The 16506-nt window shown below is 37.4% G+C and overlaps 1 protein-coding gene across 4 annotated transcripts in view; it reads right to left on the reverse strand.

Moving 5' to 3' along the window:
* The window catches only part of TMEM245 (transmembrane protein 245), a 98776-nt gene that overhangs the window by 51086 nt on the left and 31184 nt on the right, over positions 1-16506 (reverse strand). For 3 of the 4 annotated variants that reach the window (XM_003995737.6, XM_023242547.2, XM_023242545.2), the window contains 4 exons: positions 15527-15696; positions 12566-12589; positions 6855-6959; positions 869-951 (listed from right to left, as the gene is read on the reverse strand). In XM_003995737.6, coding sequence (XP_003995786.1) covers positions 869-951; positions 6855-6959; positions 12566-12589; positions 15527-15696 — 382 coding nt within the window. The remainder of the gene's footprint in view (positions 1-868; positions 952-6854; positions 6960-12565; positions 12590-15526; positions 15697-16506) is intronic. The other variant, XM_023242546.2, reaches the window with a different exon arrangement.

Here is a 16506-nt window from a genome sequence, read left to right on the forward strand (position 1 = left end):
GTCCTTTGCAGGTTTTACATAAAGGAATAAAGTCAATTCAAAGTAGAAAATTTCAAGTGAAATCTCAATTTGCAATCCTAAAACTGGCAGAGTACTTCCTACTTAGTGACTACTTTGAAGGTATTAAAAAAAAAAAAAAAAAAAAAAAGGCCATACAGTTTGTCAATCAAATTCAACAGGGTGACATAAACCCTTGTCACAGAAGCCAAATTAAACAAGTAAAAAAGAGATCCTATCTAAGATAGGGGTTGGCAAATGTTATCTGTAAAAGTATTTCAGGCTTTTCGGGACATAAAATCTGTGTCACAACTACTCAATTCTACCTGTTCTTGCACCCCCCACAGATAACCATAGACAACATGTAAATGAATGGGTATGGGTGTGTTCCAACAAAACAGGTGGCTGGATCTGGCCCTGAGCCACAGACTGCCTACCCTGCCTCCAAAATGACACAATGTGAAAACACTACTGACCCTGCCACTGGGGGATTACCTCCAATTCTGTAACCTTTGATTCTGCTTCCTCATCTGTGAAATGGGGATAGTCTCTTCAACCTCCTCAGTCACTGTGATGAACACCTACATACAACTGTAGGTGAAAGGCCTTTGCAAATCATATACATGTTGTAAACTATAAATCTCAATACAAAGTCATTTACCATAAACTGTTCCCAAAATTGTACACACTTCCCTCTCCCACCATCCCCCAATACATGCTGTTCTGATGCAAAAACAACAACATTCAGCAAAGCTTTGGCAAACTCCATCTTTTCTCTTCCAACATAGATACATCAATGAAGATAAGATCGTTTTGTGCAGATACTGAACGTAGGCCATTCATTTCTATTTTGCCAAAATAATACTCTTACTTTGCCCACTCAGGGTGATTTGCTAGAGTCTCATTAATCAAATTGCTTGTGACTTCAATCATGTGAACACTCTCTTGATGCACCTGTATTACGGATAGGAGAGAAAAACAATCTCAATAAAAAATAAGCCCAATTTAACATTTATTTTTCCACACTATTATTGGAACAATGCTTTCAGAGTTAAATAATTACACATCTTAGTTTCAATTAATTTAGAAACCTGTACTGAACAGCTGTTATACATAATGTCCTATGACACTCACTATGGGAAACAAAAAGTACATAAAAGCTCCCTACCTTCAAGAAGCTCAACAACTTAAGGAAAAACAACATGTGAATAGGTACATACAAATATTTATACATATACACAAGACAAATACATAAATATATTAATTTCACACACGTGTGTGTGTATAGTACATATAAGCAATATCAACACTGCATGAACAGTGCTTATAGAATTATGAAACAGTGAGACATACAAACAAGCAAATAAAGAACTTAGCAAGGTTTCTGAGGGGGGCGGGGAGGGAAGCCAGCTGAAACTGTATCTCAGAATTTACCTTGCTCAATAACCAAAAAATGAGACAGACAAAACGGAACAAGCCAGCCTTAGAGAATATGCTCTATATTTTACTATTTTCAAATAGGGCATACCAGGCAGTTTGCCCTGGTGAGTATTCCGTGCTCACTCGACAAGAACATCATTCTGCTGTTGTCACTTCACATTGACTAACAGTGTTTTCAAGCCTTTTCTATTCTTAACTAATTTTCTATCTACTTATTCTCTCAGTTACCACAAGAAGAGTATTACTGAATCCTAACCATAATCACTGGTTTGTCGATTTCTCCTTTAATTCTGACTATTTTGCTTCACCTTCTATTTAGCTCTACCGTTAGGAATACACACGTTTTAAAACTGGTAAATCCTACTGCAGTGTTACCTCTTTTATCGTTATGACAAGTCCTTATTTCTTACTTACCTTCAGTAATGTTTGTTTAAACTATCTGCTCTTACATTAATATAATCACCCTACAAACCTTACGTTTACAGTGTGAGTGGTGGGTGTATCTTTTTTCATCTTTTGACTATCAAACGTTTTAGGGCTCTGAACTTAAAGGGTATCATTTACAGATACCACTTAGCTGGAGCTTGCTATTTTATATCCAGTCTGAAAATCTCTGCCATTTAATTGCTTCATATTTAATATACGCATTGATATGATTGGATTCAGTCTGCCATTTTGCGATTTGTCTTCTGTTTCATCCCTACTGGTATTCTTTTACTGCCTTCTTTTGTGTTAAGCAACATTTTTTAGTATACCATTTCAGTTCCTCTAAAATTTGTTAGTGGTTGCTATTTACCTTAAGCTTATTTATCTTAAGCTTAAGCTTACCACATCTTCAATTCATCATAGATCACCTCAAGTTAATGCTGACTGACTTCCAATAAAATATTTATAAGAACTCCATACCACTATGGTTGTATCCCAGTCTTCTTCTTTGTGCTATGGTTATACATACATAGTCCATCTATGTGTATTATAAACTCTACAATACAGTGTTAAAACTTTTAAATAGTCCTGTTATTTGAACAAACTGAAAAAGGGTGGGGGATATAATTTTTATATATATGCACATATCTACCAAATGCTCTTCATTCCCCCCTTTGGACATAAGTTATTTCTAGAGTCATTTCTCTTCAGTCTGAAGGAATTCCTTCAGCGTTCTTTAAAGTGCAGGTGTGCTATTAACAAATTCTCAGTTTTGATTATCTAGAAATATTTTTATTTTGCCTGTACTTTTAAAGAATAGTTTCATTGATTATAAAATTCTTGACTGACCAGTTGTTTTTTTTCCCCAAAACTGAATATATCATTCCAATGTCTTGTGGTATGCATGGTTTATTATAGGAAGTCATTGTTTTGTTGTTCTCCTGTGTGTGATACACAATTTTTCTCTTGCTTCGTTGAAGATTTTTTTCTCTTTGGCTTTCGGTGACTATGATCTGTCTAGGTATGGTTTGTTTTGTATGTATTTGTTTTATATGCATTTATTCCACTCAGGGTTTGTTCAGCTTCTTGGCTGTTTTAATGTTTTTCATCAAACTTGAAAAGTTTTTGACCATAATTTCTTTTTTAATTTTTTTAACATAGGCCATAATTTCTTCAAATATTTTTTGCACTCTTTCTCCTTTCACTTTCTGGGACGTCAATTACGTATCTGTTAGAATCTGTGATACCGTCCTACAAATCTTTGAGTCTCTCCTCATCCACTATTTGACAAATATTGTGTCAGATTGGATACCTTCTATTCATCTTTTTCCAAATTCACTCATTGTTTTTTTTCTGGATCCCAAATCTGCTGTTAAGCCTATCTAGTAAATTTTTCACTAGTTATTGCTCTCTTCAGCTCTTGGATTTCTATTTGGTTGTTTTATAGTCTCCATTTCTCTGTTGAGCATCTGCATTTGTTTACATATTATTAACATACTTTACTTCTTTTGATATATTTATATATAGATACGTACATATATGTATGCAAATCTATTTATAATATCTGCTTTAAAATGTTTACTAAATCCAACATCTGAGCCACTTAAATATCCACTTCTTTGACTGTTTTTTTTTTTTTTTTTCCTCCCCAGGTCATACTTTTCTGTTTCTTTGTGTGTCTATTAATTTTGGGTTAGAAATTAGACATTTAAAAAAATGCATTGTAGAAACTCTGGATTTTGTTTTGTTTTTCTGAGAGCTGTTGTTTCTTTCAGTAAGGAATTAACTGATCTACAGTCAAACTGCAAAATCTGCCTTCCCTGTCATTGATGTCTCTGCTCAGTGTTTTCATCTTATTATTTTTTTAAAGCCTAAAGCCTTCCCCTGAACCTGCACAGCTTAGCAGTTAGCAAACGATTTTGGCAGAAATCATGCCCAGATATTTCACAATAGGAATTATCATCCCCTGCAGCCTGAGATGTATGAGAATTGAGAAATGCAACCAAAGGCATAATCAATCTGCAAATCTCTGCAGGCTTTCAATGTTCACAGGACTCCGTGGGGTCTCCCATATACCAGTCTAGGATGCATGGTTTATTAATGCTCTTATTATTAAGTTCTTCATGGCTCTCTTGCTTCTGGAATCTCCCCCCTTTAATTTACAGCTACTCTGTTGTCAGCCCCAAGTCAAGTCTACCACCTCCATGGGAAAAGCTACAGGCTTCTGCTGTCCAAGCTAGGTGGGATAAGAATATCTCCAAGCAAGAAAACCACAAACTATCTGTTTTAATAGATGCAGTAACAGTTTTTCATGAGCAAATACTCCTCAAACTGTTGCATAATGGTTTTCCAATGCCCTGGTATGGTGTTTTTAATAATTTTATACTGTTTTATTCTTGCTTTCGATGGAAAGGAACTACCTGACATTGCTGCCCTGCTACTACCCCAAGACGAAGCCAAAAAGGATTTTCTGACTAATTGGATGTGGATACAAAAGGGAAGTAGTCAAGGATGACTCTGGGGCTTTTCACCTAAGCAAGTGGGATGGAGTAGTCATTTACACTGAAATAGACTATGAGGAAGAGAACAGATAAGCAAGGGAAGATCTGAAATTCGGTTTTTGACATACTACATTTGAAATGGCTACTAGACATTAAAGTGGATATCCTCGTGGTGTTTTAGAGAACAATCCCTTTATTGGCTGGGAGAAAAGACTAGATAACCAGTAAGTTTCCTTCAAAAACTCAGTTTGCATGAGTCCTAGACCACAAAGAAGTGGTTCGGTAATAAATGTTATCAAAGTTCAGGAAAGTAAAAGCTCACTGAAGCATGGGTTGAACAAAGAAAAAGGACTTTAAAAAAAATGAACATAACTGAGATAAGCAGGCAAGAAGACCCCATGCAAAGAAATACAAAAGGGAAAGACGAGCAGGAGAGAGGAAAAAGGAAAACGGAAGATCATACTGGTGTAAAATTTCGCTAGGAGCTAGAATAGGAGATAAGAATATATAATGGCAGGTTCAGGCAAAATAAAAACAAAAAAGGTCTTTAAAAAGTCTATACAGTCTCTATAAGTGACTATACATGATTCATGTCCAAAGAACAGATAAGAACTACACAGAAACTGAAACAGAAATATGGAGAGCGCAGGCTGTTAGGAGCAAATGGTAAGACTGAGGACATACTGAGGCTGAGAACGACTGAGAACAGGACTTCCAAGTGGTAACTGACACAGCAGGAGACAATGCAATGCTTTAGTAAAGTCTGCGTATCACATTATCCGTTGATAACGTTTACTACCATACCTCTACAGCACTATATGAGCTGTCAGCACAGAGCCTGACAGGGTGCTCAAACCCACAAAGCATAACGTCATGACCTGAGCCAAAGTCAGACCCTCAACCCACTGAGCCACCCAGGCGCACCTATATGAAAATTTTTCATGTCCATGATTTCACATAAACTTCACAACTCCTAGAAAAACAACATATCAAAACCTAGGATGAGAAGTTCAGTGGATTTCAGATAAAGATTAAGATACAGAATAAATATTTGTTTTAAAAGTCAGGAAGAGGGGCGCCTGGGTGGCACAGTCAGTTAAGCGTTCGACTTCAGCCAGGTCACGATCTCGCTCTGGGCTGATGGCTCAGAGCCTGGAGCCTGTTTCTGATTCTGTGTCTCCCTCTCTCTCTCTGCCCCTCCCCCGTTCATGCTCTGTCTCTCTCTGTCCCAAAAATAAATAAATGTTGAAAAAAAAAATTTTTTTTTAAAAAAAGTCAGGAAGATGTATCAAATATAGAGAAAATTTTAGTCACACTTTGGAGAATGGTTTTCTTAGATGAAAGAAGGGTGTTAAACCCTGGATGTCTGTAGACTCCCAAAATTCTTATGTCCAAATCTTAACCTCCAATATGATGGTTAAGAGATAGGGCCTTTGGGGGGCTCCTGGGTGGCTCAGTTGGTTAAGCAACCGACTTCGGCTCAGGTCATGATCTCACAGTTTGTGAGTTCAAGCCCCGCGTCAGGCTCTGTGCTGACAGCTCAGAGCCTGGAGCCTACTTCAGATTCTGGGTCTCCCCTTCTCTCTACCCCTCCCCTGCTCACACTCTCTCTCAATAATAAACGTTTAAAAAAAAAAAAGAGAGAGAGAGACAGGACCTTTGGGAAGTAATGAGGTTGTGAAGGTGGAGCCCTCATGATGGGATTAGTGCCATTAGAAGAGACACAAGAGAACCAGAAAGAGGCCCTTTGCCAAGAACTTGACCATACTGGCACCCTGATCTGGGACTCCCAGCCTCCAGAACTGTGAGACATAAATGTCTGTTGTTTAAGCCACCCAGTCTGTGATGGTAGGGGCACCTGGGTGGCTCAGTCAGTTGAGCGTCCAACTTCAGCTCAGGTCATGATCTCACAGCTTGTGAGTTCAAGCTCCATGTCGGGCTCTGTGCTAACAGCTCAGAGCCTGGAGCCTGCTTCAGATTCTGTGTCTCCCTCTCTCTCTGCCCCCAACCCTCTCACACTCTGTCTCTGTCTCTCTCTCTCAAAGATAAATAAATGTTAAAAAAAAAAATTAAAAGAAAACAAAAAAGATTCCATGGTAAATTAGTAGAAAGACTGAGGAGACAAGAAGGGAAGGAACTAATCAAGAAATTCTGATCTAGGAAACAAAGAACTAATGAATTTAGGAGTCATGAGACCAGATCATAGTTTTCCTTTTGAAAGAAGAAGCCACTTATTCTTCAGTTATCAATTTTTTCATCTGCACTTACATCTGAGGATTTTGATAACAAAATTTAAATGCACATAAAAAAAATAAAAGTTAGGCAAATTCATGACAAAATTACTAATGCAAAAATCTTAAATAATTTAATTGCTAAATATATTTATAAGCAAAGTAAATTTTCCATGCTGGCTTCTGCCAACTTCTTCTGCATACTACAATTATAACAATTAAGAGTTTATTAATGGCAATAGTAATTGTTATACTCTACCTTTGCAGTCAGGAGTAGGGCTAAAAGAAGGGTTCCTATCACTAATAAAAATATGATGAAAATGCTAATTATTTTGTCTAACATCTTCTCCAACCAGATGATCATCTGTACAGAAATGAAAAAGAAAATTACTTATCTTTCAAGCACAACTTAATAAAAATGCATATGTATTCAAACATTGTTAAGACAAAATAGGATATTCAGCATTGCAAATCAAACTATGGCATAACGATCAAAGCAGTGAAAGCCATAAGCAACTTCAGAAAATTAACAGCATTAATTACCATTGTTATATAAAGAATTTATTATCATCATATCTAAGAAATGGCAGTCAATTTGAACATAACCTGTATTTATGTTTGAATTCTCACACAGTGGTATATTTACATTTCAAATTGTAATTTAGAATCTGGTAAATATTCTAAATGAAATTTTAAAAAAAGATCTCGGGGTACCTAGGTGGCTCAATCCATTAAGCGTCCAACTTTTGATTTTGGCCCAGGTCAAGATCTCACAATTTCAGTTCAAGCCCCCACAGAGCCTGCTTGAGATTCTCCCTCTCTCTGCCCCTCCCTCACTCACACGCTTTCTGTCTCTCTCAAAATAAACTTTGAAAAATATACATTCTAGGGGCACGTGGGTGGCTCAGTTAAGCATCTGACTTGGGCTCAGGTCATGATCTCACGGTTTGTGGGTTCAAGCCCCACGTCGGGCTCTGTGCTGACAGCTCAGAGCCTGGAGCCTGCTTCAGATTCTGTGTCTCCCGTTCTCTCTGTCCCTCTCCTGCTCGTGTTCTCTTTCAAAAATAAACATTTAAAAAAAATTCTTTTAATATTCTAAAGGAAATAATGGTAATATATTAGCTGACCTCAAATCTCATGAAATTTTACTATCAATTAGCAAATAAAGATAGCTTTAGAAAAAGTATGCCTCTTATAAAACAGGTATGTCCTAAATGACACAAGATGAAAGAGAAGCAAATTAAAGTGGAAATTATATTCAAAATATTTTCCCTTTTGGGGCGCCTGGGTGGCTCAGTCGGTTAAGCATCCGACTTCACTCAAGGTCAAGATCTCACTTCGAGCCCTGCCTCAGGCTCTGGGCTGATGGCTCAGAGCCTAGAGCCTGCTTCAGATTCTGTGTCTCCCTCTCTCTCTGCCCCTCCCTGTTCATGCTCTGTCTCTCTCTGTCTCAAAAATAAATAAAACCATTAAAAAAATTAATAAAAAAAATATTTTTCCTTTTGATGCCACTGGGGTTACAAAAACAGTAATAATAAAAATCTAATGTTAAGGTCATGATAAATATCAACTTCAGAATATTACGAGGGTGGCTGGGAGGGGAGAGTTAGGAGGTGGATGTACAATCAGGGAGGTCACAAAATGGGCTTTAATTATACAGGTAATGTTTTATCAGGCTGGAGGACAGACTCAATGTTCTCTACATCTTTTTGTATTTGAGAGACTTCATAACCAAATACTTTTTAAATCTGATATTCCGCTTGACATTTCCATTCTTTTTAAAACATAAGCTTTAGGACAAATGGACTATAAATAAAAACTAATCATTAATGTAATGGTTATTCCTTAATCAATAATTAAATTATGCTCTCCCTAACTGCTACTTGACATTCCATTTTGAATATAACTTCTCTCATCTTTCACAATCACAAATAATCCTACATCAAAAACAAAATTTTTGTTTTCAGAATATACAATAGTTCTGATAGATATCTAGAATTCCTGCCATGCAAAGCTGGCATTTAACATTTCAAAAGGCCAATCATTTACATTGACGGCTGCTGAAACCACACTGGGCCCTCAACCCTTGCAAGAGCTACAGCATTGAGGAGGAAGTGAGTTCTAATTTAAATCTGAATTATGCTCTCCAGTGAGGTAAACACTCAAGAGCAAAGAATGGTAGTTAAAAACAAAACATGACTTCTAAAACATCTGTTTTCCATTCCATGCAATAAGCTTGCATCCCTTTATCTTCCATGACGGATACTGTCACTAAGAAATCAATGCTGCAGTGAACTCAAAGATAAAAAGTTCAACTTTTATCTTGACCATTACAGCTTCAAACAGCAGAGTTAATTTTCAGTGCATGCTACCAAAGCATCAAAGACAATGTAGAGATTAAAAAAGTAGTAACACATTTCTAAGATATGGAAGGTCAGATGTCATATTTGAATGTACATTCTAAAATCAATGAAACTGAAAAGTTTCACAATCAGAAACCAATTCTACACATAGTTCTTGAGACAGCTTCTGATGAAAGAGCTAGTGCTAGGATTCCTCCCTGTCGCTCCCAAGCCTGGCAGTGCATGGCACATGGTAAAAGCTCAAATATAGATTTAAAGAGCCAAGCATAAATAATTTCAGAATTAAGACCAGATTTGTATTCACAAATAACAATTTCTGAAAATAACTTCAGAGTCCCAATTTTTTAAAAAATGTCTATTCTGAAATATGTTTTAATGTAAATGATGATTTAGAAAGTATATCTAAATTTGTATCTGGGTATTTCTAACATAAAACATGAGATATTCACAAACAAATTACGTATATCAGCATTACAAAATCAAACTTTATGTTTTTAAACCAGGGTAGAATTTTCCTATCACAAGCCATTTACCTAAGGGTTGGAAAAAATCCACACTAAGAGTCATCTAAATGAAAATTTATATTGCAAAGGTAACAGTGAGGGTTAGATGTTTCATTCAAAATTTAAAATAAAAAACACCATATAAGATGCTCAATACGTTAAGCTAAAAAAGACAGGGTGGGGGGAAAGTGTCTATTCATATTATGACCAGTTAAAATAAGGTTAAAAAAAAACCAGGATAAAAAGGGAGAGAGGTAAAAAGAGAGACAGGGAGAGAGGAGTGGGAAAGAGACAGAGAAAGTATTAAAAAGTAAAGGGAGGGGCGCCTGGGTGGCGCAGTCGGTTAAGCGTCCTACTTCAGCCAGGTCACGATCTCGCGGCCCGTGAGTTCGAGCCCCGCGTCAGGCTCTGGGCTGATGGCTCAGAGCCTGGAGCCTGTTTCCGATTCTGTGTCTCCCTCTCTCTCTGCCCCTCCCCCGTTCATGCTCTGTCTCTCTCTGTCCCAAAAATAAATAAACGTTGAAAAAAAAGTAAAGGGAGATTTTAAAAAAAAGTCAAAATGGGAGGAAAAAAATGTGAGGCTAGGGGGTGTTGGTGCATAGAATGAAGGACCAATAAAAAGGAAACAATAAAGTGGACAGAAAACTCAGATGGAGGAAAAGAACCCCTGGAGTGAATGGACCAAAACTCTCAAGGAAACAGCAACTCAGACACAGAAAGAGAAACGTGGGCAAAAGATGGTATGGAGAAGAGGACGGAGGAGAGAATCCCTAAAGAAATGCCAGAGGCACTGTCCCAGGAGGCAGAACTGGTCCTGGGCTCAGCTTTGGGCAGTGGAATCCACAAGCATCTGTTATCACTGCCACCAGCTGTCATTACTGCCTACCCAATGAAATCACTCAGTCCCTGATTATTTCCCCAGTCTTCCACATTCTGAGAAATTATTTTAGTTTTTAAATTTATTTTCTTAAAGGGGAAGAGGAGTCATCTTAAAATGACATTCTGAGTGTTTCAAGTGTGAATAAAGGGAATGCTCTTTTTTTTTTTTTTTTTTTTTAATTTAGAGATGTCAGTAAATGTACGGTTATACTCCAAGACTCTGAAAATTCCAAACTAGCTTTATTCATGTAGCAAGCCTATTAAGAAAGTATCGTTCCACTGCTGAGTTTTCCTATTTCATTATTCTGGGCCTGTAGGCTTTTATTTCCCTTTGTTTTTTTAACCAAATTCTGGTTGAGGTTTAGTGCAAATAATCAATACTACAAAATAAAACAAGCCCTGGGAAATAGGTTGTGTTTCAACTAACCATAGATGTGTTCTCTCTCACCCTCACTTCTCTTGAATTCGTTTCCTAATTCACCCAACTTGAACTTGAAATACCAAATACCCAGTGCTTCAAATTTTCTGGCCGTGGATGTACTGTAATAAAACAGACATCAACTTACTTATGTGCTTTCCTCAAACATATAGCCTCAGAACTTAAAGCACTTACTCTTGCTCAACACCAATGTTTTATCTATGCTACACCACATCATCAAAGAAAAGGAAAACGTCACGTGATCTCTTAGGAACCTTTTATAACTGAAGTCACCACTAGTTAGCTATGAGTTAGACTTCTAAATTAGGTAATCTAATTCATGTAGTCACCAAAGGTTAAATCAAATTGAATCTAATGATTTTAACTCTACTCCCTCTCATCCCTTGAGGACAATTTAATTTCAATATACACAAGTTGGAGAAGTGTTTAAAACCACCTACTTTGCTCAAAATGAGAAAATGTGACTTCCGTTTGCAGCACTATCATTTGCCAAGGATTTAACTCATTTAATCATATTAGTTTTGCAGGGAATGGAGGTATAGACAGCAGCATATATGTTGGGGGGTGGTTTATAAGTGTATTTATTTATTTTACACAGTTTATTACACACGTTTAGGCATTGTCAAGTCTCCCCTTTCTTCTACAACTGAAAGAATGAAATCCTGGGGCACCTGAGCAGCTCAGTCGCTTAAGCATCCAACTCTTGATCTCGGATCAGGTAATGATCTCAGGATTTGTGAGTTCAAGCCCCGCATCGGGCTCTGTGCTGAAAGCAGAGTCTGCTTGGGATCCTCTGCTTGGAATTCTTTTCTTTTCTTTTCTTTTCTTTTCTTTTCTTTTCTTTTCTTTTCTTTTCTTTTCTTTTCTTTTCTTTTCTTTTCTTTCCTTTCCTTTCTTTCCTTTCTCTCTCTCTCTCTCTCTCTCTCTCCCCCTCCTTCCCTCCCCCCTCCCCTGCTCACTCTAATAAACATTAAAAAAAAAAATTAAAAAAGAAGGAAATCCTAATCTCTACACTCAAAAATGTCACCTTGATCTATTTCCAACAAGTACATCTTTCTTAAGACCTGTTTTAATATTTCCAGATAAAATTTTAGGGTCTTATCGTGTTTAAACACAATACGCATAAATGTCATCTCTTGCTATCTGTCCCAGAGATTTGATGAATTTAAGTCTAGAACTACTACATGTGGACATGTAAGAGGTACAGCATTAATTTATCTAGATTAGCCTTTATCAAAGTTATTAAAAATGTAACCTATTCCATGCAAATCATGTGAAGCATTTACCATACATACAATCTCATACCTTGGGAAATACATGAAATTAGATGTCACAGGCCATGACCACAATCTTTTTTAAGTTAAAAATGAAATTCTGGAGTACTAGTTATATTAAAAAAAAAAAAAAAAAAAAGACACTATATAAAATTACCAGCCAAGTGAATCAAATATTCTCACACATCAAAGAAGAATAGAGTTATCAGGCTGGGCCACATTACAGAGCTGAAAAGGAATGGCAATCACTTACACTGGACAAAAGGACTACAAGACAGAACTTCTTACACACACCAAGGCAAGGAGACAGCATCCATGTATCCTAAAATAAATAGCTTTGGGTGTTTAGCAAACTGTACTGTGACAGTACTAATGCTTCACGACCTTCCATAGCTTAATAATTTGAACTTTTAGAAGCATAAACTAAGTTTGACATATGGACAGAAACAGAATGAGAATAGAGATAAAGGGGCAATTCAGTAGTAAAAACCAACATCCATGTGTTCATTTACCTTCTTATTTAGCCAGTGCCAGAGCTTGAGGACAGGGGGTAAGGTAAGAAAGAAAAGATAAGAACAGTGGAATATCATTAGAGAATGCAATAATAGTATGAAAAGAAAAGAAAGTCACCGAGAATATGAGGAGGAAATAATCCCAGACCAAAAACAAACAAAAAAAAAAGAAAACAAAAAACTAGAAAAATAACTGTAATGCATTAACAAAGCTTTAAAATCAAGTGAATAAAATATTCCTTTAAAATATACAATGACAGAAATAAACACAAGCTTTGTTGGCAATTCAACATTAAAAATACATAAAATAACCTGAATGCTTGTCAGCTTAAACAGTCACACCAAATTCCAAAGATCACAGGAATGATTAAGATTCTTTCACATATCATGCCCCAAAAGGATTTTTAGTTTCTGTATAAATTAATTCACGTTCATATACTATGTGTTCACTGAACTTTTAGCTTTATGGTATTAATTATTTCATCTTTTTTAAACAGTAAAACATTCCAGGGCTCATCTGGAACAGTGAACACCTGGCCATCTAAGATTCTGTTAATATTGGGTCTATTTCCTTCCATCTCAATTACTTAAGCACGTATCTTTCTACTTCCTGTAACATCCTTTCTTTCACCTAACAATCACCTCATCTAAACCTCACAATATTTAGCACTATAATAACTAATGCTAGTTGGTGAACACAGGATCTAAAAATCACTAAACACAGGATTTACGGCATTATTAGTGATCCAGAAAGTACAAAGGCTAAAAAGCATAATTTCATCAGAGTAAATGTAAATGCTGTTTGCAGAGTTTTGACTACAAGTACACTTGATGCATGTTTAAAAATATACTTCAAACAATCTCCTATAGAGGAATATTTTTAAAAACACTGTAAGATCAATTAAAATTTAACAGAAATATGAAAGAGATTTATTCCCCAAAGCAGCAGCCCATGTATATTATTATACTAAATAAAACATAATTATGGTATCAGTTATAATTAAACAAATATTCAGTTTTGATAGCCATTTGGTAGGTTTTATTATACAAAACCACAAATCCTAGTTTGATTCATTTTACTGTCTCCCTTCCTTTGTAAGATGAACAAACTGACATACAAATTTGAATAAAAAATGACAAGTTTTCACAAGGCTGCTCCATAGAAAGTACTTTTGATGCCCCTGGAACTTCAGTTGACACTATTGTAGAGTTTTCTTGAGTAAAGGGTTCCAAATACAAGTACCTGGGGTTCTGAAAACAAGATTTAGTGTCTATCCCTTCTGACAGCGCTAAGGCTTTCAAAAATTAACTGAAATGGGAGTCATCCTCTTTAAACAGTTTGAAGGACTGTATCTGTGCGAGTAAGACAAAGCTTCACCCCGATACCAGGAAGATGTGATCAATATGTTAAAATCTGTGAGAAGTCTTTGAGTCTTTCTTATTTAAAAAGTTGAAAAAAGAAACAAATAGGCAAATCACAAAAGTAAGATATTAATAGCCAATAAGCAACCTCATTTTTATTTTTTAAAATTTCAAATTAAAACACTGAAATCCTTCTTTTTCTGAAATAAAAAGGACTTTTTGTTACATTATAATATCTAGTATTGGCAAGAGCTCAGGAAATGGGCATTCTCATAGGTTACGCTGGTGGGAATTAGAACTGGCAAACTTTCTGGAAGACAGGCAATACAATACGTAAGGAAACGTATCCCCCTGCATCTCTGTTGACCCAGGAGACTTTACTACGGGTTTAAAAGATTTATTTCCTTCCACCTCACATGAACTCCAGTTACTATTCTCATCCCTATCTATGCTGGTTTCACCTAACAGTATTTCTCAACCCGAAGTTATGGATGGACCCGCTCAAAGATTTCCGAGCCTCTGTGAGGAAGTCCAACTCACATGGCACAGCACCCACGAAGGCCTCAATTCTGTCTCACCCGACTCTCCAGCCTCACCTCTTCACATATTCCAGCCATGACTGTTTCCTTGCTGTTCCCTAAGAAGTCATGCTGTGGCCATCTCGACCTGTGCACTGCTCCATCCACCTGTTCTTCTTGCCCCGTCAACCTAATAAACCCCTACTTGCGCTTCAAAATCTGCTATGGCATCACCTCTTCTGCAAAACCTCCCTTCTCCCACTACCTCACCAACAGTGAGTCCTTTCTTGATCAGTATGACCACTGTATCCTGTACATGCGTTCCCCCCTCACACACACACACACACACACACACACACACACACACACACACACACAAATTACAACCACAGCTATCACTTACACAAAGCTTACTGTATACCGGGCACTGATCTAGGAACTCACTTAACCCTCACAGCCATTCCATGAGGTGCATTCTATTGTATTTATTGTATCGATAAGGAAACCAAGGCACAGAAAGGTTAAGAAACTCATTCAAGGTCACATAGCTAGTGAGTAGAATAACCGGGATCTGAAACCAGTGTGGAATCAGGGTCCATGCTCTCAACCACTGCCTCTGAATTTTAATGGATTGCTGTCTCTCCACTAAACAGGGCTGCTGCATCCAGTTTTCTGTGATTCACTAGATTTTCCCGAGGACTTATTAGCACGTTATTTCACCTGTGGGAATTACCCCAGAAATACTCACTGCACTGAGGAGGCATTACCTGGCAAATATAATTTTAAGCAAGTCACTTAGTCCCTCTAAATTTCAATTTGGTCCTTATAAAATGAGGGAGTTGAACAAGGTGTTCTAGAACATCCTTTTCTCCCACTTTTAAGAGGGAAAACTACTTACATAATACTTAAACTAAATCTATCCTATACTCACATAAGGCGTAATTCTAAACTTTAAATCTCATCACAGATTTGGATGTTAAATGTGTTATCAACAATCCCAGTATGAACACCAAATACCAGGAAATGGAATATGTGTATTATAAACTCCATCAAAACAGACCAAGATCTTAAAATACAATACCTTGCTATCAACTTTTAACAAGAATTTTCCAAGCCCAATAACCGGCCATGGTGCGAGAGCCTCCTGCCGCTCCTTGAGGAAGTGCTCAGCCACCTGCCACCACACGCGGCAGCGTTTCGCCAGGAAGTCCACGACTCCAAAGTGAATGACAAGCTTTTTGAGGATCCAGACTATAACGAAGAAAAGCATACAAAGCCAAAATCAGAACATGAGAAAGGTCCTTTCTCATACAAAGAACATACAAAGTCAGAACATGAGAAGGTCCTTTAATTTCACGTGACCTTTCAAAAAACAGTGAAGCTAATATTAAATAAAGACCAATTAAGGGGGAAAAAAGGCAAGGGGGAAGAGATAAAAGTTCATGGTATTCCAAACAGACAGAATTAGGGACGATAACTTTTCACACAAGCCCCATCTGCCCATACATTACCTTCGTAGTGAAATCTGAATCCTTGAAGGAGCCATGGATTCTTTCATAGCCCGTATAAACATAAAACACTGATCATGAAGATTTAGGGGACTACAATCTTGGCCCCTCGCCCCTCACCCTTCTTGGGTAAAGAATACTAACCCCTGACACGTCCGAATTTCCTTAGCTATTATCACTGCTCTTGCCAAATGTGATTCTTTTCCTTGGATGTTTAATGTTTAGTGACCCAAAGGGTAGAAGGTATTCCATTCGCATCATGATTTTACACCAGTGCGCTGTACTCCAATTTCTCTACCTGATGCTGCTCTGTACATCTGCATCTCTTAGCAGAGTTCAGCGGAGAAGCAGAGTGGGCTTAAGCAGGGCTGTTACAAGTGGCCCCCAGGCTGTGCACTGCACAACTTCTGCACAGACCACTCACAGAGCACAGTATGAAGGTACCCCTCCACTCTGGGCAGCAAGGGGGCCCTGCAAGCAGACGTTAAGCTTCCTGTTAAAAGCCAACTAAGAAAGTGGTGGGGCCAGAAGGAAGAGCTACTCATCTGTGGGG

The sequence above is a fragment of the Felis catus genome, chromosome D4, assembly GCF_018350175.1.
Source record: "Felis catus isolate Fca126 chromosome D4, F.catus_Fca126_mat1.0, whole genome shotgun sequence".
NCBI lineage: Eukaryota > Metazoa > Chordata > Mammalia > Carnivora > Felidae > Felis > Felis catus.